Genomic DNA, 22,252 nt, shown 5'->3' on the forward strand with positions numbered 1-22,252 from the left:
GTCAGGCTGAAGTAACTGACAGCAAATGAATGAATGCAGTTATCCTGTCCAGTCTTATTTTTTCTCCCATGACCCCTGCTATCTATCTCCTCGGACTACCTGTTACTCTCCCTAAACATTTCCTGAAATGTCTCCCTCAGTTTTCTTCCAACTTTTAGTCCCACAGTCCTACCATAGAAACTACTGATCACTCTGAAATAGGAACGTTGCTGGCAAAAATAGATAAGAGGGTGAAACATGCACAAAACCATGGCACCAAATATGATCCTAGAAGGGGCCTTCCAGGAAACAGAAATCCCATACTCATATAGCCTTTGGATTTCAAATCTTAAGTAATTTTACTTTCCCTCCCAAGGTGATTTCTGGCTATTTTTTCAACATATGATCTGCAGGACCAGCTATGAGCTTATGCCCCAACAAATTGGTCTGTCATTGTAGAACCATGAGATAGATATCTTGAGGCTCACTACTTTCTTATTTATTTTATTAATAACTTTATTAGGCAGTAAAGAAATTTCTAAAGGTTTAGAATAGTTAATTAAGGTAGATTAATAGGATGGAATTTCATTTCTCAAAAAACACTTAATTGCAATGTGATCAATACTGCAATTTAAATGAATTGGGAGAAAGTGAATGAGAACTGGTATGACAGTTGCACAACATCATTGAAAAGAAATCTCCTGATGATCACTCACTGAATATCCTACCAATGAGACTATGATATGTTCTTTAATAAATGAGAAAACCAACTGTTTAGCATGTCAGTATTTTAGCAATGCACTACAGGGTATATCATTCAAAAATATTTCCAATTATGGGCTTGGAAATAGCAGATTTGCTATTAACATCTATTTTCACAGATAGATCTCCATTTTTTTTATATTAATATAATGGTATAGTTAACAATTACCTTCAAAATGACATGTTATTACCAGGCTCCTGGCAATTTAAAAACTAAGGTGGCTATTCTAAACCATTCTTCTAAGCCTGCAATTCTAAAACTCCTCTTTTCCATTAGAAAGCCCAGCACTCCATCAAAGAAGAAGAATGATTAAAGGAAATAAAACATAAGGCAATGTACTTTCTGATTACATCTCAACAATTGATGTCTTGCTTTCATGCAAGGTACTAAAGTGCCCGTGTACTGAAATTACCATTCCTGTTTAAAGCTGAAGCAATCAAAACAAAAATGGGCAAACCCCTTTTGTATTGCCCCGGAAAGATAGATCATTTTGAAGGGTGTTTTTGTTGTTTCAAGAATCTGTTTAACCTTCCATTACATAGAACCGGGGCATACCATCTAGCAACAATGATTTAACACCAATTCTTCTGCAAAAGGTTGCTTTGAAAATATTTTGTTTATGTTCCTGGAAATCTTGATCAATTACTGCTGCCTCCTTTCCAGTTTATTCTGCCACACATGCTCATTTTGAAAACAGAATCAAATGATCCTGAGACTACACACATTATTTATATGAAGGCCAACTTCCTGCTAAGGACTGGGTGTCTTGTTTACAGTCAACAAAGAAACTCCACTGGCTGGAGCCCTACAGCACATTTTCTCCCTCAAGGTTTCCTTTCCTCTGCCAAAAAGTCAAGCCTGTTGTATAGTAAGTTAAGCACACTTTTAAACACACTACTCATATCTTCCTGCTACCTTGCTCAGAACTTCTTTTGAAGCTTATAAATAAGTTTGAAGTAAAAATTCCCCTTGGGAGCCAGTGGGTGGTGCTTTATGCTGATTTCAAAGAAGAAACCATTTTTCAGGCTTATGAACAACATGGGACCCAATACATATTTCTCTTAGGACTTGACTGAGAGGATATAAACACAAACTGGGAGATATGCCAACGTGATCAATGGAAACTTACTTGTCCTCCCACTAAAACCATTTGCCAACAAACTACTGGCCTATCTTGGAGGCTAAGTTAAAGGAAATTCTTTATCCATTTCAGACAGATGACAATACCCAATCAGAACCCTGGATTGTTTTTCCTAATAATTTTAAACACTCAACTGGCATAATTTTAAAGAACTGATTTATCTTAAAAGAATAAATATGTACTCTCTGTAATCACTAAGAAGATGTATTTTGAAGGAATAATATTGAAAAACACAAGTTCCTAGTTTTTTTTTTAATCTCACAGTGAAAGCAGGAACCATCTCGATATATCAGGCATAATATTTGGAAACAATGCTCCACAACCAATGGTTAATTGTCAGGTAAATACAGTTGCTGCAACTGAAATGACAAATGGTCTGAAAACACTGCCTACTAGAAACTACCCGCTGCATAATGATGTTGGAGCCAAAGAAAAACTGCAGAATTGAATGGCAGCAGACATCCAATCTAATTACAGGTGTCTTTTTAACCAGCGAGAGGAAACTGGGGGAAGACAGATTCTTGTTTCTAATCTGCTATCTGTCTCAGATCAAAAAAGCGGGGTGTCTAAAGAGTTAGGCTCTGGCCTTAATCAGTCAGAAAAGACGGTCTGACCTGAGGGGGAAAGAGCATTGCTTTCTAATTGGTCCTCTCAAAGCTGCTCCTTCACACTTATCATTCCTGCTTCTAAAACTGCGTTTATGGGTGGGATTTAGATTCTGAAAATGTCCCAAGAGAGGTTTTCGTGTCCAAGGGCAGGCTGAAAGGCACTGGCAGAGCTGCCTTCAGATCTGTTTCCTGGCAAGTGTGACCAGTTCTTGGTTAGAAATACAATGTGCCAAAAAATGAGATGATAACATGAACAAATCTTCCTTTTAAAAAATCTATCTTAAGTAAGGTTTCTTTCTCAGAATAAAAATTCTCAGAAAGAGACAGAAAGTAGATTTAGTGGGGTTGGGGTGAGTACAAGGGATCTTTTGGGGTGATAAAAATATTCTAAAACTCTGTGGTGGTGATGGTTGCACAACTCTACCATTTACTAAAAATCATTGAAGTGTACACTTAAAATGAGTAAATTTTGTGGTGTATAAGTTATACTTCAGTAAAGCTGTTAAAAAGATTCCCAGAAATAACTTGGTACCTATTACCTAAAAACCAATTACTGGTGAATCAGGGGTGAAAAGGACACATTTGTGGAAATCAGGGGGGCCTCTAAAGCCAACTTTCTGAATGGCTCCCCTCTGTTCTGAATTTTTAAACCTGGGTGAAGCAAATGGTAAGAGAATATAGGACTGGGAGCACACAGCTGGGGGCTGGAGTGAGGTCATTTCCACTCTGTGTTTAATGTCAATGACAGGCATTTGAAAGAGACAATCCATACAAGCCAATAAAAGTGAGTGGAAAAGAAACGGCTGCTTAAAATGTCAAATTCTTTCAAATCAAAACAAAAAACCTAATAATTTAATAAGTGGCATCTGCCCTTTCGTTTTTATACTTTTAAAACTGTGATTCTCCTTTTGACAACAGAAAAAAAGTTGACATTTTATATCCGTGCCTGAATCTTTGCTCTTAAAAAAAAAAACAGTTGGAAGTGGAATTTAGGATCTTCCTTGAATGGGGGGAAGGAGGTACAACAAGGGCATATAGCAATGGACTCCGGTAGGTGGTCTCATTCTGTGGTTGAAGCAAACCTGGTTAGCTTTGCCGATCAAAATTTCCCAGCCTGTGTGGCTGGTTGGATTGGTTGATTTAACTACGGTGCAAATGAATAAGACCATAGGTGTGGTTATAAAACGGATCTCTTAGCCTTGGTCAGTTCATGGCCTTACAAGATAACCCGGCCTTTCACAAAGGTAAGAGGGATACAAGGGCAGCTGGATGGAAGGGTGTAGCTGCCTCATATATACATTCATTTCCCCAGTCCTGGAGAAATAACCCAAAGTACACATTCTACTAAAGGTTGGTCAGAATCTGCCTCTTTAGATGAAAAGGAATATCATTTCACGGTGAAAACTTACCAGTAGATGTTCAAATGATGCTGGATGGAAACACCAACGATTGGTTTCCCAGCAAAAGGAGATGAAGTGACTTGGATGAAGCATTTATAACCAGGGTAGCAAAATCAGTTTGAGAGAAGCATGGACTTAAGGGCCACCTGTGGTCTCCTCTCCTGATTTATTTAACATTTAAATTACAAACTAGGAGAGAGTGACAGCAGGAGAAGTGGTACAAAGAAGGCAAAGGTTGAAGATGGGAGTGTCCTGATTCTCACTGCTTTTCCCTCTTTCCTAAGTCCAGGACTTAGGAGGCTTAAAACTAAGTGAAGTCTAGAGCTGTACTCTTTTCCCAGATTCTTTCTCTTCTTCCCCTGTGTTCCTCTTACCTCTTTTTCTCTATTACCCATTACTGTCCCTTTACTCTACCCCTAGCTTCTTATTGCATATACTGACATTTATGTGGATAAAAAACTGGCGTAGAGAAAGAGCACATGGACAGCTCTTGGCCACTTACTGTGAGCCCTAGGGGAAAGTAACGTGACTCAGCTTCGGAGTCTTGATTTTTAAATGGGGTTAAGGCCACACTGCAGGGTTGTTGTGTTTAAAATGGGACAGAGTTCACTAAAACTCTTTAAAAACTGTATCACTTAGTTGATTCATTAATTCTAAGATGCACATTTTGCTTCCTATTTTCACATCTCTGGAATAAGTATGTATCTTGCAATCAATGTGTGTCACTGTTTAATTGACAGCATTTTCCATAAAATAATGGTGTACTTATAATCGATGGTGTCTTAGATCATATGAAATACGGCAAATATCATTCCAATTTTTAGAAGTTGGTTACAATGTCAGATAAACTGGTTAATCACCTGGGATAGTGCAGTAATGACAGATGATTTTTTAAAAATAAGTTTATTCATTTTTGGCTGCATTGGGTCTTTGTTGCTGCGTGAGGGCTTTCTCTAGTTGTGGTGAGCGGGGGCTATGCTTCGTTGCAGTGCACGGTCTTCTCATTCTGGTGGCTTCTCTTGTTGCGGAGCACTGGCTCTAGGCGCGTGGGCTTCAGCAGTTGTGGCTCGCGGGCTCTAGAGCACAGGCTCAGTAGTTGTGGCGCACGGGCTTAGTTGCTCCGTGGCATGTGGGATCTTCCCGGACCAGGGCTCGAACCTGTGTCTCCTGCATTGGCAGGCGGATTCTTAACCACTGTGCCACCAGGGAAGCCCCGACAGATGATTCTTAAAACCCAGTTTCATATAACTTTGTGAAGAGGTCTCACTCTACTAGCACTAATTTGAAATCAGATCCATTTGAAAAGAAATATAATGTGGTCATCTCTAGGTGGTGGACTTATAAGTACTTTTTTCCTTGTACTTTTCCAAATTTTCTGCAATAAGTATTACATATATATGTATATAGCATTAGGAAAGTAGTATTAATAAATATCAAAAAATGTGCTTACCACTTTGAGGATTCAAAATATGATGCTTATTCAATGACCAGCCTCCTAGGTTAGAAGCATCCATCTCGAAACCTTGTAAGATAACAGTCCTTTTTTCCCAGAGAATAAAGTCGGGGCACATTTCATATTCATATCCCACAGACACTGCAAACAAAGAGTTAATAACACATTAGAACATTTAAAAAGATTTGCTTCATTTTTGCACTGGTTGGTAAGCCTCTGGCTAACACACCTGCTATTGAATTCTGATTTGGGTTGAAATTTGACCAGAAATACTTTTCACCTAGCATAGCATCGGGCATCCAAAAGTGACCAGTCAGTGCATATTGGATAAATATATGAATGAGTGACTCACTGAGGCTGTCATTAGGTACGCACCATATGTTCTGGACATCAAGCTTTAGTATGGGTTTTTGGGTAAAAGGCTGTGTTGTAAAACTGAAGAAATAAGCTCCCTGAAGGCTTAAGCTGTGGTGATACAATTTCTTTCTTTACCTTTGTAGTAGAAGTGCAGGGAAAGTTGTTTTCTGATCTCTCTGGAGTGCAAAATGCACTTAGGAAGCTGGCTTTGGAGTACTGGGCCACTTATACAACAACTGACTACACATGAGACTAATAAAAATTGATTTGCCCATTTATATTTTCTCCCATGCTAACTGGCCTTTAGTTTGCCAAGAAGTCTGAGTTTGCTTAGAGTGCTACAGGCACTGTGAGTGTAAATTCCACTTTGTGCATGTTAGGCTTTGGTTTCTAACCAATGGGACATCACCCAACATTTGGCTCCAACCCTTATGAAGCACGGATGTCGTGCATTAAACTGGGAACCCCAGTATGCTGCTAAAATGGGAAGTGCAGAATGTGGTAACTTGGGTGCCTCTGCTCTACTGAAATATGTAGAACTCAAGTATCCCAAGTCCGAACCATTTTCTCAGCTGGTAAATCTGCTTACCTGTTGGAACCCCAGAGTTCTGATTCTTGAATTTAAAATGCTTTGTGTCCTCATAATGTTCTAAGCCTGAGAGTATTAGCTCACTACACTGCATAGCCCAAAGCTGCTTTTCCCCCTTTCTGGCAGCTTAAAATATCCCTAGCTGGTCGTATGCCATTGCTTTCGAGGACCTGCCTCTACCTGGCTCTTCAGATGCCCCTGGAGAACTCGTTTCTTTTTTGGCATCTGGTTATGAAAACTGGTAATGAAAATGTGTGCTTAAACAATGCCAGTGCAATAGGTCCTAAGAGGAAAAATTCAAGCAGACTAGTGTTGGATTGGGGCATTAGGTGAAGAGAAAAGACGGTAATTTTAGTCCAACTGATTCAGGTGTGCACGTGCATGTGTGTGTGCAAGCACATGCACAGATAAGCCAAAAAGTCCTTATGATTGTGAATATACAACTCATTACCTTTGGGGGTCATCTGTGGCCAATTTCAAACCACAGGCTTACTTCTCTTTGTCCCCCCTCCATCAAGGCTTTAATAGGGATCAGGACCATCTTCACGGGTGCGTGACTTGCGCAGCCACACAGGGGCCCACGCTTAGAAGGGCCCCATACTTGGTTTAATGTTCTCCTGTCACTGTCTTGAAATCCTTAATACATTTTTAACAAGAGGCTGGGTACTTTCATTTAATACTGGGCCCTGCAAATTATGTAGCTGGTCCTGATGGGGATGCCCTTCTACCCTGCCATCAGCTGGTGAAGACTCTTGGAATGCAAACTCATTTTAGTATTAGCTCTAACCAAGCACTGTTAGCAAGGGAGATCAATAGGGAACAGGAAAGACTAATCATACAGTGGAAATGATTTCTAAAGGGAAATTAGTTTGCGATCATCTGGTTCAATGCTGTTCTCTATTAACATGGATAGAAACACAGAATTTCAGTGGTGAAGAGGATCTCAAAGGTAATCTAGTTCAGGTTACACGTGTGGCACAAATCACTGCTGTCTACAATCTCCTTGATATCTTATCATGTCCCCAGTGCTTTGTTAAAACAACTCTGTTATAGTGGAAATAACTGGTTTCAGACCTAGAGTCAGAAGAGACTTCAGTTCTTGGGTCTGCCATTAACTAGCTGTGTGGTTGCAGGCATATTATTCTCCGTCTCTGGGAGTCTGTTCTTCATTGGTAACAAAGGAGGAAGGGAGAGGATGGACTAGAATTGGTGGTTCTTAGACCCTTTTGGGTCAGGGAACCTTTTGTTATGAATGTGATAAAAGTTATGGATCTTCCTCCTAGAAAAACGCATAGGCACACAAAATTTTATATATAATTCTAGGGGGATCACTGATCTCCTGAAGTCTAAATAAAGATCTCAGATCAAAAACTGCTGTACTAGATAATTCTTATAGTCCCCTTTTAGCATTTCACTCTATGATTCTAGAGTGCATTCTTTCAAGATTGTATTTGATCAGTTCAAGTTGGGGAATCAAACCCAAAAGCCAAAGAGAGCACTGTATCTCATGTTGGAAAAATCAGGGGGTGAGAAAGCACACTTAGGGCCATGTTGGTGTGAAGAATAACACAGTTTCTGCTTCTCTTGCCAACATTTTTTTTTTTTTTGCGGTAGGCGGGCCTCTCACTGTTGTAGCCTCTCCCGTTGCGGAGCACAGGCTCCGGACGCGCAGGCTCAGCGGCCACGGCTCACGGGCCCAGCCACGAACCCGTGTCCCCTGCATCGGCAGGCGGACTCTCAACCACTGCGCCACCAGGGAAGCCCTCTTGCCAACACTTAAAAGTCTTGATTAATAAATAATCACAACGATAATGATTACAAGTTCCCTTAAAGCCACATCTCCTTCCCTGCTATTGTCAGGATCTGCCTCTTATACATTTTAAGCCTGATGTGCTCCCCTAGAATCTCTTCTCCAGAAGGTGACTGTGCAGTTTTGCAAATAAGTAGTGTGCCCTGGTGACCTCTGATGGTGGTTTGGAGCCTGCTTTTTTCCTCTCAGGAACAAAGATCCTCCCAACTCTGTGGCAGGAAATGCTTACATAAAGTATCCTCAGTGCAATGGTAATGAGTCATTCTCTTCACCTCCTCATGTCTGAATTGCTCTCTAGCCCACCACAAAAAAGTGCACTGGCTGCAAACCCCACAATTATATTATTTTTTCCCCTAGTCATAGCAAATAGCAACAAGGAGGCCACTTAATAAGTTCCCTCTAATTTTTATTAGATTTACTTTCTCTTGAGAAAACTCTCTGAGCTAATAATGTTATGATTTATACTTAAGACTTGTCCAAAATTCCAACTGACTTTAATGAGAATGGCTGTGTGTCGGGGTATTTTTGTATGTGGCTCCTTGCTCAGAGTAACAAGGCAAGGTTTCTTCCTGACAGCAGCCGCTTTAACAGAATCCTGGAACTTGCAGTCGGTGCATGAGAAGGCAGACGTTTCACCCCACGGAGTTGAGCTGCTCTCCAAATGCACAAGGAACTGGCAAATACAGTAGCAACCAATCCTAGACTTCCTCTCATGGAAGCAGACTGTAACGCACTGAACGCCTACTCTTTTTCATATAATTAAATATGGGGGAAAAAAGGGCTACTCAGGGGCTGGCACTGAAAAGGCTGAGCCCCGACATTACACTCTGCCTGGTACTGTGACAGCTGAGTCTCAGTTAAATAAGCAGAGTGGACCCACTACCACTTTCCAGGTGGCCTGGTGCCTCTCACATCTGATCATCAACACAGCACGGTGTAGGCAAAGGATTCAGCCTCTGGCATTCTGGAGTGGGACCTGGGAAGAACAGTGTAATAGGAAAGAAAGAATAATTATTCATCAACACTTCAGAGGCGCTATGGAGGATAGACCAGTCTGGCAGTGAGTGGAGATAGGTGGGGAAGGAGGGGGTCCCAGGCTATTCTTCCTAGGAGCTGGTATAGTGGTCCCATGCTGGTGTGTACATACTGGGAAGGCAGTTGAGAAAGAGCCGTTAATATGGCAGAATACTTTCTCTGAACCATGTGACTGCCTCTCTTGTGACACCCTTAATTCCGTCTGGATTTCTGTCTTCCCTATTCTCTCCCTCACCTTGACACAGAGATATTAATGGGATGTTCCTTAACCAAGAGTCACTGATTGTCAAGATAGCCTTGCTACTTTTGTAGAGGATGCCGTCCTCTGGTCACAGGATTTGCACCTGACTTCACTGTTAGTCATCTTGCAACAACACTGGCTTATAAAGAAGACTTTATTCTACTGGCTTATAAAGAAAGACTGCAGCTTGCTCCCCCAAAGCCATTTGACATTAGAAAAATAGTAACTGAATTACACTCTACTTAGAGTAGCAGCATTAGTGTGATTCGGGGACTGAAAGAAGGTGGAGGGCCACAGTGCTCCTGACACCCGATTTAGTGACTGTGACATTCACCTATAAGGGCTGCGATAGGAGACTGACATTAAACAGCCAAGGTAAAGATGCCATGCAATGAAGCTGATGTGCAAAATATGACAAGATTAAGCAGATGATTTTCAACAGCTTCAGGCTAAGGCTTCAGAATTCATAATGGTTGCATTTATGAAGGCAATATATAATTAAAAGTAGCCTGATAGTCAGTGTAAGAAATTTATGTTACCTTCATGAACTCAAGGAACATCTAAAAATAATTTCATCACATTTAAAAGGTAAGTAACAACAAGATCGAAACCTTCTTATTGAAAAGAAATCATTAAATAGAACAAGAAATATTTCCCATACTTTTAAAATAGATTAATATAAAACAACAACAATAAAAGACAAGAGGCCTAACAAACCAAATGAAGGCCACGGCCACAATAGACAAAAACTACAGATAAAATGCTATCTACTGAGAACGGGTACCTGCTCCCAGAATGACTTCTACTTTCTCCTATTCTCTAGTGATTACTCAAAGATAGGATAACCCCAGAGACTCCTCAATTTGACACAGTGCCCAGTGGCCTGAAATGCTTTGTTTATCTATTATTCCTGGCTTACTAAGAGTGTCAGAATCAGGTGATGAATTTTTACCAAGTGCCTTTTCAGTACTTATGGAGATATTCACATAGTTTTCTCCTTTAATCTATTGAGGTGGTAAATTATAGCAATACATTTCCTAACGCTGAACCATCTTTGAGGTCCTAAAATACACTCTACGGTACTTGGTTATGATGTATTATCTTTTTTCTTTTTTTTTTTTTTTGCGGTATGCGGGCCTCTCACTGTTGTGGCCTCTCCCGTTGTGAAGCACAGGCTCCGGACGCGCAGGCTCAGCGGCCATGGCTCACGGGCCCAGCCGCTCCGTGGCATGTGGGATCTTCCCGGACCGGGGCACGAACCCGTGTCCCCTGCATCGGCAGGCGGACTCTCAACCACTGCGCCAGCAGGGAAGCCCTGATGTATTATCTTTTTAATGAATCACTGGATTTAATTTGGTAATATTTTACTTAGGATCTGCACCTTACCGGTTTACAAAAATAACCCTACCAGTTTAAACATCATAGTGCTAAAAGCGACACAGTAGTTGAATGAAGAGAAAATACAGGTAGAAAAGGTAAAAAGCATCCAGGAGTGAGGTAGCCACACAGCGCTTCGGCCAAGAGGTCCTGTACACTGACAACTTACCTAAGAATTTTTTTTTTCGGGCTGCTTTGTCCGAGCCTAGCTGCATAAAAGCGAACCTGGAACCCAGATGACCTGTGTACCACAGAAGGCAGGGTGAACAAATTCACGATATTTAATGAGTACTTCCTGTCGTCAGGCACTGGGAATGTGAGAAGGAATAAGACGGAACAAGATAGCACTCCCCCCAGTGGAGCTCGCGTTGCTCACATTCTAGCGAGAGGAACAAATATGAAACAAGACAACACGCACACACACAAATCATGATAACTGCTATGGTGGGAAAGCGCAGGGTATTATGAGACAGCGTAACACGGGAATTTAAGTTGGAATGGGAAGACAAGGGAAAGCCTCTTCATGTAGAAGGGGTTTACCTCATGAAGAACAGGGAAGAACATTCTAGGCAGAGAGCGCGGCATGTGGGCAAGGCTTTGAGGTTTCATATCTTTGGGAGATTGAAAGAAGGTCAGGGTGGCTAGATAGTCGGTGTCTGGGTAGTGCATCAAAAACAAATGAACAGGGCTTCCCTGGTGGCGCAGTGGTTGAGAGTCCGCCTGCCGATGCAGGAGACACGGTTCGTGCCCCGGTCCGGGAGGATCCCACATGCCGCGGAGCGGCTGGGCCCGTGAGCCATGGCCGCTGAGCCTGCGCGTCCGGAGCCTGTGCTCCGCAGCGGGAGAGGCCACAACAGTGAGAGGCCCGTGTACAGCAAAAAAAAAAAAAAAAAAAAAAAAAAAGAACAACCCCTTCCCCGCTCCCCCGCCCCTCACCCAGTACAAAAGAAAACAAAAGGTTACTACCTTCTAGCAGTATTTAGGCATTTTTCTTTGGGAGGGGGTTTAGGAAATGGATTCACCTTGAAAATGGACTAGCTATCCTTTGAAACAATGTGATTGATTAAAGGGGATGCAATACTGTAATGGAAAGAAAGGTGCTGGTTATTTAATGACTCAGCAAACCTTCGCTGAGCAGTTCTATGTGCCAGGCAGGTGATTTGCTAAGCACTGCAGACACAGTGGATATTACACAGGGCAGTATACTTTGTCATGTCAGAGAGGCCATACCCTGAAGGGTTACCTGCCTTTTGGAACTTTCATCCATGGCCTCCTTAAAATAATATCACCTGACATTTGCATAACACCTAACAGTTAAATACGTTTTTGTGTATATTACCTAATTTGAAGACTCATGCAAGCTCATGAGGAAGATATACTTACTCCCATTTGATAGATGAGATAATAGACTCAGAGAGGTGAAGTGACTAGTCCAAGGTCATCTGACTAGTAGTAAATGGCAGAACCAGAGCTCAAACCCAGTCACTTCTTAGCAAGTGCCTTTTACCTCTATGCTAGATCACAGCTATTAAGGGCAAGACCCATGATTCAGAAGTGCTTTACATAAATAACCTTTTATTTGCTCTGAATTTAAGGTATAAGGATTGGAAGCTAGGGATAACCTTGAAGCAGAAGCACCATGTATCCTGGTTGGCCCCAAACAGTATCCAGTTATGCTATTGTTAACAGCATCCTCTTTCACTCTCAAGAGTATATTGGTTTGAATGACAAATTATATATATGGTCACCTAATCTTGAAGAGATATCGCCATAATGCCCTGAGATGGGTTGGTAGAGGGGACTGGGAGGCAAGAACAGTCATAAATGCTGACTTGGAAAATAAACCATATGGTTTGGTAAATCATTTAATTTTTCTGTCTCGACTATATTAGCTCGCCAATGGCTTTCAAATTCTTATGCCTGAAAGTCATTTAATTGTGACCCAACAATGTGACCCACACATACACACACGTATAAGTGAAAGGAAGTTTTCCAAAACCATACTCTCCTCATAGTTTTACATTCTGATCTATTCTATTCTATTCTATTCTATTCTATTCACTTATGTTCCATTCCATTCCATTCCATTTTATTCCATTAAAAAATATTGATTGACTCACCAAATGGATTTCACAGTCTAATACTGGGTGTGACCAGCAGTTTGAAATGGGCACGGACCACTTGCTTACCAGAGTGTCAATCAAGGGTCATTTAAAAACCCTGGTAAGCTCTAGGTACTCTTCGGAGGGCCGGTCTCACATCTTATGAGAAATATTAAAATGGATACAACCCACAACCCATATCCAACATTAAACACATTTCATGTGTAAGTGTGAAAATTGAGTTGGAGTTGACAAGCTGACATAATGCTCCATTTTGCAGACATTTATTTAATCGATTTATTAATGTTGATTCCTGGTTTTCTTAGTCAGCCAATAAATTTATTTTTCAGGTTGTGAAGATTTTTGTAGGTCCTTGAAAAACTCACATCCTTGGTGCTGTGCCTATAAAGCTGAATGGATAAAACAGCCCTGCTCTCAGTTAATGATTACGAATTCATGAGTGGAGAGAAATGATGAAAGATTATTATCTCTGCTAGCTTCTTTGACAGAAAGCCACTGGGGCGTTGAATTGGGTACTCAGTAAAGTGGGTTGGTCCCTTTAGTGAAGAGAGGCAGCAGTAAAAGGCATGCAGAACTCAGGACTGGGAGACCCGAGTTTGAATCCCTGCTCTGGAACAGTCTTTCGGCAAATCACTTGTTCTTTCTGAACCTGTTTCCCGCTCTGTAACATGAAGATCATATTCATCGTGCCACACCTATCAGGCAGGAATGTTATAAGGATTAAAATGAGAAAATGTATGTGAAAGAACTTTGTAAATTGTAAAGCACTACCCATTTATTATCGAAATATTCAGTGGATGCTATTTTTCTGGCTGACCAGCCTGCTTAGGTTTTACTGAAGGGAAATTTATGAACACTAAAGCCTCATTCTTGGGGATGTTTTGTGTGCACAAAGCAAACTTAGCTTAGCGCCTATTACCATTAATGTTGCCCTGTTTCTCTCTAACACAATTTAGACAGACTCCGTTGCGTCGTGAACCTTTAGGAAGTCTAGTTCTCCCTGAAACACCACTCTTTCTTGCCAAACTACTGTACTAAATAATTATGCAATTGTTGTTGCCAATAACCTTGAAGAAAATAGAATTGTTTATAGCAGTGCTACTAAAGGCAGATGGCTGATTTCCTGCACTTCCAGGACTCCAAACCACTGCAGTTTAATTTAATTAAAATGAAGACCGGGCAGAATGCATTATTATATATTGATAAGGTATGTGGACACAGGCGGACATAGGGAATTATTTTGACAAAATTCATATAATGGATGCAGATCAGAGCCCCTGAACAAGCCTGTTTGTCAAATTAAATAAGCCGTCTCTAGAATTTTAACAGCACTGTGAACTTAAAAAAGTTTTTTTTTACACTGTTTTGCAAGCAGCAGAGTTGGGAAAGAAACTAACTAATATACAATGATTTCCAGATATCATACCTTATTTAGAGCCAGAGAATAAAGTACTAAGGCCAAATTATTTCAAATGCTCACATGGAGTTTTTAGCAGGGGAGTCTTGTCTGTGTATCAGACAACAAAATCTTTAAGCCGGATGAACTAGTGATTGTGGTTTTTGTATTGCAACCCTGAGGGAGATTTTATTCTTCTTCCACTTGATCAATATTGTACTTGGATTAATCAATCTTATCAGCTGCCATTGATACTTCTCCAAGGAATTAGTTCACACAACCTCTGTTGGTAATTTATTCACTCTGGTATTATCCCTCTAGTTGCAAAATCTGTGTCACTGTAAAAACTGGTGGGATACCCTAGGATCTCAAGTACTCCTTTTCTCATTTTGCCTGTCTCTCAACAATCTATTCTTCTTTTGTGACACTCTAGCCCTTAGAGATCACACCAATTTCCCACAGCTGAGCCATGGGGGAAACAAGAGTCCCACATTTCACACTAAGTGGGCATTTCAACTTAGATATTCACCATCATTTCAAATTCAGCTTGTTTAAATCTGATCTCTTTCTCCATCACCCAGAAACAGGTGGGAGAGGTTCATATTTAACTGGCATGGGAAGGAAGAAGAGTGGGAGACCTTTCAAGCCATAGTTTTAATCAAAATCCTAGCTATAACTGGGACTGTAAGAATAGTGGTCAAGGTTGGTTTCCTATTGCTGTTGTAACAAATTATGACGAACTTAAAGGCTTCAAACAAGACAGATTTATCATCTTATAGATAAGGAGGTCAGAAGTCTGAAAAGGGTCTCACTGAGCTAAAATCAAGGGGTCAGTGGGATGAGTTCCTTCTGGAGGCTCCAAGAGAGAATCCATTTCCTTGCCTTTTCCAGCTTCTAGAGGCCACCCACATTCCTTGGTCCTTGGCTCCCTTCTTTTATCCTCAAAGCCAGCAAAACTGCATCTTGCTGTGCCTTTCTTCTATAGTTATATTATCCTCTAACTCTGACCTCCCCTCTGCCTCCCTCTTCCACTTTTAAGGACCCTTGTGATGACAGTGGGCCCACCCGGACAATCCAGGATAATCATTCCATCTCAAGGTCAGCTGATTGGCATCCCTAACCCCATTTGTAACCTTAATTATCGTTTGCCATGTAACATAATATATTTACATCTTTAGGAGGTGGTGGCTATTATTCTACCTACCAAAAGCCTATACTAGGATTTCTGAATTTGAAGCAAATCTGAGAAGTGTCATATATAGTACCATTGTTAATATCTGGTGCAAAATTTAGCCTGTTTCTTCTAACATCAGTTAAGTGATTAAAAAATATGGCTAGGAGTACAACTAAATGTTTGCTTCTTTGTTTAGATTCAATCATATCTATTAAGGTGTGAATTCAATGGTAACATACTTGATCCCTTTGTCTCCATCCATTTATCACCTGAACTATTTATTGTCTGTTATATTCTTAAGGCACTCACAATCCATCTTCAGAGAAGTAGATTGTCCATCTTCATTCTACCACTCATCCTAATGCTTTACCACTGTCAGGAAAATTCCCTTAGTCTCCGCGGAAGTGGAAATGGAGACTAGGTAGTAAATAAAATCCCTTTAACCATGATTAAGTTATCAGGAACACTTCCTACAAGGTAAATAATCCATATTCCATCTTAGGTACCACACCTGAAATTATTTTGGCTGTTTTCCTTGGGATCCTTGCCAATTTTCTTTCTCTACTCTAAAAAAAAATGTCCCTTAAGTACACATAAAACACCACGAGGAACATTTTTTCCCTCTCCCTTGGATATTTCTGAGTGAGTCAACTGTCTCTTGCTTTTATTACTGTTACTAGCCTTAAAAAGGAACCAACAATATATATTTCAGCATTTTAATTAAGGCCATGTTTATAGTCAGAATGCTGGAGCAAGTTTTGACCAGGAACATAACTGTAGAAATAGGAAGTAAAACAACATCCATAGACAAACAATACGGATGAAGCCTTCATCACTGGTGTGTATACTAGAACATCTTTGCTTTTCTTTGTGTTTTAGTTGTTTATTCAATCATCCATGGATATATCAGAAACTAAGTCATTAAGAGTGCTTAACTACAACAAGGAGGAAAAGTTTAGAATCTTCAGCACTGGGAGTATTTAAAAGGAAGATGTATAACACATTTTTATGCATAAAGTGAGGTTGATAAAATAGTGCAGTCACTGTGGAAAACAGTTTGGCCACTCTTCAGCAAGTCAAACAATTACCATATGACCCAACAATTCTACTCCTAGGTATATCCCCCAAAGAATTGAAAACAGGTATTCAAACAAATACTTGTATGCAAATGTTAATAGAAGCATTATTCACAATAGCCAAAAGGTGGAAACAACCCGTAAGTCCACCAGTTGATGAACGGATAAATGAAATGTGGTATACCTATGCAACGGAATATTATTCAGTCATAAAAAGGAATGAAGGACTGACACCTGCTATGACATGGATGAACTTTGGAAACACTATGTCAACTGAAAGAAGTCAGATACAAAAGACCACATATTATCTGATTGCATTTGTTTGAAATATCCAGAAAAGGTAAATCCATAGAGACTGAAAGGAGGTTGGTGGTTGCCAGGGCCTGGAGGGGAGTGAGGAGTGACTAGTGACTGCTAGTGTCTATAGGGCTACTTTGTGGGGTGATGATGCAAATGTTCTGGAATTAGATGTTGGTGATGGTTGTACAACATTGTGATAATACTAAAACCCACTGAATGGTACACTTTAAATGGGTGAACTTTATGGTATGTGAACTATATCTCAATAAAGCTGTTACTTTTTTTAAAAAGTCAGGCTGAGTTGCATTTATGTGAACCCTAGCAAGAAATGACTGCTAGACACTGCCTTGGTCAGCTCTTCATCAGAGTACTGGGTAAATTGCTAAGTGTCACAACTTAAGAACAAAATAAAAACAAAAAAACCCCCAAATCTCACAACTTGGCAAGGGTTCTGAGGAAAGCCACAAAGAATTGGAAAACAAAGCCCTATGGAGAAAAGTTAGAGGAATTTTAGATTATTCTAGTGAAGCAAAGGCTTTAGGATAATATCCTGGAGAGGGGAACATGAGGCTTTGAGTAGGCATTAGCCAGGCTGTGATATTTGACTCCCAGCAGGAGTCAGATATCACACTCAGAAGTGTTCACAGCAAAGAGTTGCATGAAGGGACTATTTAAAGAGGCGTGAGCAGGGTGAAGGGAATCAACAAGGGTCGTGACCCACCCAGGGATTGGCAACATTGGGAAGCTGTCTGGGCTTGCAGAGAGGGGTAAGGGGAGGGAGTGATACCAGAGAGAGCTTGGGGATTTGGAGGAGGGGCTACTCAACAGGAGCTCCCATCTTCCAGTGTAGTCACTGCCAGAACTGCAGTGAAGCAGGGAGAGGGATAAATACCCTGACCTCTCTCTCCTTCCACCCTGCTGTCTCCTGATGGTGCCATCCATTGACCAAATCAAGAGGGAAGCCAGAGAGCAAAGGAGTCCAGGCAATGTGGTCCATAGAAGCCAGTCTTTCAAAGCACAGAGAAGGTCACAGAAGAGACTGTGTGTGCGTGTGCGTGTGTGTGTGTGTCTGGGAGGGCAAATGGAGAATAATTAACACAGTACCTACCTGTTAAGCCCACAGCTCCCTTATTAGAGAAGCTGAGGCAACAAACACCTGCATAGGCGCCATGCTATATAACTTGTGATTCCAATATGCTGACCATACCAGCAACCAGCACTCACTCACCTCATTTAATCGTCATAGCATAATAACCTGTAACATTCTCTTTATGATACCCATTTAATAGATGGAAAAACTGTGGCATTTGGAGATTAAGTAATTTACCCAGTGTTGCATAGCTGCTAGTAAGTAGAGAAGGGATGATTTGAACTCAGGGAGGGAGTCTGGCTCCAGAGTTGTTCTCTTCATCACTACACTCACTGGACTAGGGATTGGGCAGGACTCCACAGGCTGGCCACTGACCTCATTGGTAGTTAGCCTAATGGTAGAGCTCTGCCTTCGGATGTTCTCTACTGCATGGCGATTGGCTGACAAAACCCAATATTGTAAGAGAGATCTGAATGCAAGATACAGAGCAAGACACCAGATCATGGAGTTGGTAAGAGCTGAGAGAAAAAGAGGGTAGTTAGTACCACGGGAGAAGTGATGAGCTCTGTCATCAGTATGGCTGGGTCTCCATGGTGGGAAGCAGTGGACTCCTGCTGCAGAGGGGACAACCAGAGCTGTTGCTCAGCTGACAGAGCAGATGCTGATCTTCTAGGACTACAATGTATCCCGAGCCAGGCTGCAATTTGATGAGGCCTACCTTTGAGGCTGCTGATGCCTTTTCTTGTTCCTTCCTTACTTTCCCCTGTGTCGTTACAATAATTCCTCACTAACTGAGGAAATCTGAACCACTCCACGGTCCTTGTATTCTAATAAAGCCCAACAGAGATGAGTTGATTATTTAAATATATGAGGGTCTCTTGGGCAAAGAAGAGTCACCAGTCTTTTTTTTCCCCTCCCTATGCTTCCCTCTGGAAAGAAAGAGAGGAAATTGACACACTGTAGTCTAAGAAATATAGGTCAGTTATATGCGGATTATACCATGATAGACACTTCCAAGGGAGAATATGAAAAGATCTCCTCTGGAGAACTTTAAAAATAGTCTTCTCATCTGTCCAAGGGTGGTTTCCATGAGCTACTGCCTGAAGGCACAAGAGTCAATGGCTCCTAACTGTGGTTCTGAAGACCTGTCAGGTCTCTTAGGAAGTTTTCACTGTCTTCTACAGACTGAGAGAAATAAAGACATCGGTGTCTCTCTGCCTATCTGTCTGTCTCTCTGAGCATCAGTATTAGATTGCTTACTATCATTTCTTAAGACAGACTATTCCTTTTTTTGATGTTAAGGTATTCCTCCTTGATGAAATTATGGTACTGGTAGGCATTAGTAGATTGTAGGGGCTTTTTTTTCCTTTAAAAAATATTCTTATTTGGCTAAATAAAAAGTTGGCAAATCTGTCTCAGTCTCATTTTTAAAAAATGCCGTTTGTCTGAAGGAATTAAATATCTGAAGACCATAGACCCCCAAGGACCTCTTAAGGTCCCCGCTATTTGTAAGATTCTAGGTTTTAAAGTCAAAAGGACTAGGAAGGCAGGATGACTTTTTATTTAACCTACCACAGTAACAAGTTAATGGAGTCTAACTATCCTAGACATAAAAGATAGTACATGGAGAGGCTTGTAAGTTAAAATTTTGTGTTTTCTAAGTGGAAATGACAGTCTAAATGTCAAATATGAAAATGTGACCTGAAGAACACCACACCAAAGGTCACAGTTAGAAGGCAACATTCAGCGCTGGAGACAGTTACAAGTCAGATATTGTGTGATTCCACTGGTATGCAGCCATGATGAAAGAGGAACTAAAATCGTTTTGAAGCAAAAATGTGTCAAAAGGGAACTCTAAACAGGCCCAAAGGGAGTGTTTAAATGAAAAAGTGCCTTAGATCCCTCAAATAGAAGAAAACCCATAATTATTCCAAATACAAATTAATATGCAGCTAGTACTTTCTGTTTTGTGAACACAGCACTGCTATTTACACAGAATTATTTCAACATACCCAAAGCCTCTGCCAGGCCCCAAACCTTCTGTCCATAGATGTCGGTCTTGTTCCAGGCAAATGTGTAGACAAGATTAATTGCAGCAGGAAACCACTTCTGTGTGAGTCGCCCTTCCACAGCTACTGTGAGGTGTACTTTTATCATCCCCACGGGAATGGTTGAATGTGTTAAAAGGATCCGTAGCAGGGTTTTATACCCGGGGGTGCGGCTGCTTAGGTAACTCAGCCTCACAAAGCTGGAAGGAATGGGGATCTCCTCCTGTACAACCTGAAAGAAAAAAAGTCACATTGGCTCTTATCAGTGGTCACAGGTAGGCAAGGATACTGCATGCTTTTGTCTTAGAAACATGCCAAAGGAGAGAGCTTAAAGGGATTATGGATGTCAAGGCGTTTGGTCTAGAATCTTTGTGAGGCTACATGACCATAGGTTTCGAATTTTGCACCAAATCTGCATGCGGACAAGATGTCCAGCCTATCCTGAGGATTGCTCTCCTTTTTCTCCTTCCAGGAGAGACTGTGAAAATAACAATTTTGGTTTTTCAACAATGTTCCAAAAATTGCTTTGTAGGAGTTGGAGAAGATCACACTGCTGAATGTCAAGGATTTCAGTGCTATGGGTTCCATCAAAGGTTTTTTCTCATATATTCAGACACAAAAGCTTGTTCGATGTGTTAAGTTATATATCACAAACCACTGTTGTAGCTCTTATTCCGGTTAGACTCTCTAAGAGGAAGGACTCTGGAAGCAGCCCCAGCAAGTGATATTTTATGACAGAGAATATGGTGTCCCTAGAACTAATCTTTCCTGATGCCATCAAACTTGCCTTCTTTGGAGCTTTGCAATGACCCCGAGGGCCAACTTTTTAATCAAATTTTGCTTGCATATTTCTCTGTGTTTGGATGTATCAATAGCTAGCAACAAGTTTTTCCAAGCTGGCACCTGTGACTGAGAAGCAAATAACTCCCATTAACTCCTCTGCAAATCTTTTACAAACGTTGGTCCCAGAGTGAAAATAACTCTTGGTTTCCTTAATTAATTACTATTACTTATTTGTTCGTTAGCATGGATGGAGTTAACCAAAAGTGGTCACTAAAACTACATCTTGTATTCTGTGACTTTCAACTTTCCAAATACAGTTGAAGAAAGAGCCCATCCTATTTAACACATTTAAGGGGACGTGGAGAGTGTGGATATTTTTCTGCCCTTATTCATTTTTATCTTACAACCTTGTCCCTTCTTCCTTTTCCAAACTGGTGCACATAGTAGAACTGATTGTTAAATACTCTCTGTCTCATACTGTCTAGGATTTCTAGTCATTCTTTTCTTTCTGAGGGCACAAATCCCTTCTGTCTATTCGTCTATTCTTTGCTCAGTTTTTCTTCCTCTACATTAGCTTTTTTTTTTTTTTTTTTTTGCGGTACACGGGCCTCTCACTGTTGTGGCCTCTCCCGTTGTGGAGCACAGGCTCCGGACGTGCAGGCTCAGCGGCCATGGCTCACGGGCCCAGCCGCTCTGCGGCATGTGGGATCTTCCCGGACCGGGGCATGAACCCGTGTCCCCTGCATCGGCAGGCAGACTCTCAACCACTGCGCCACCAGGGAAGCCCTACATTAGCTATTTGATACCAAAGCTGTCCACTGGCTCTATCTTCTTAGGTGCTGGCAGAAGTACAATAGTGAAGGATAGCATGACACTCACCACCATGGTATTTCATTTCCCTAAGGAATCATGCAATCCTAGAGCAGTTTGAAAACTTGTATTGAAAGAGACCCATGCTTCCTAATATCTGTGAAAGGACTGGTGTACCCGCTCAAGGTACTCATTAAATACTATCTAACACCTATCCTTCTCAAACTCTTCCAAAATATAGCAGAGGGAGGAACATTCCCAAACTCATTCTACGAGGCCACCATCACCCTGATACCAACACCAGACAAAGATGTCACAAAGAAAGACAATTACAGGCCAATATCACTGATGAACATAGATGCAAAAATCCTCAACAAAATACTAGCAAACAGAATCCAACAGCACAAAAAAAGGATCATATACCATGATCAAGTGGGGTTTATCCCAGGAATGCGAGGATTCTTCAATATACACAAATCAATCAATGTGATACACCATATTAACAAACTGAAGGAGAAAAACCATATGATCATCTCAATACATGCAGAGAAAGCTTTTCACAAAATTCAACACCCATTTATGATAAAAACCCTCCAGAAAGTAGGCATAGAGGGAACTTTCCTCAACATAATAAAGGCATATATGACAAACCCACAGCCAGCATCGTCCTCAATGGTGAAAAACTGAAACCATTTCCAC

At 41.0% G+C, this 22,252-nt stretch overlaps 1 protein-coding gene across 3 annotated transcripts in view; it reads right to left on the bottom strand.

The window, feature by feature from the left end:
* Positions 1–22,252, bottom strand: part of TENM1 (teneurin transmembrane protein 1) — a gene marked incomplete at both ends in the record, with an annotated part of 582,495 nt that overhangs the window by 121,426 nt on the left and 438,817 nt on the right. For all 3 annotated transcript variants that reach the window (XM_079727499.1, XM_079727498.1, XM_079727497.1), the window contains 2 exons: positions 5,342–5,485; positions 19,925–20,192. In XM_079727499.1, the coding sequence (XP_079583625.1) occupies positions 5,342–5,485; positions 19,925–20,192 (412 nt within the window). The remainder of the gene's footprint in view (positions 1–5,341; positions 5,486–19,924; positions 20,193–22,252) is intronic.

This window comes from Hyperoodon ampullatus (genome assembly GCF_949752795.1).
Source record: "Hyperoodon ampullatus genome assembly, chromosome: X".
Classification (NCBI taxonomy): Eukaryota; Metazoa; Chordata; class Mammalia; order Artiodactyla; family Ziphiidae; genus Hyperoodon; species Hyperoodon ampullatus.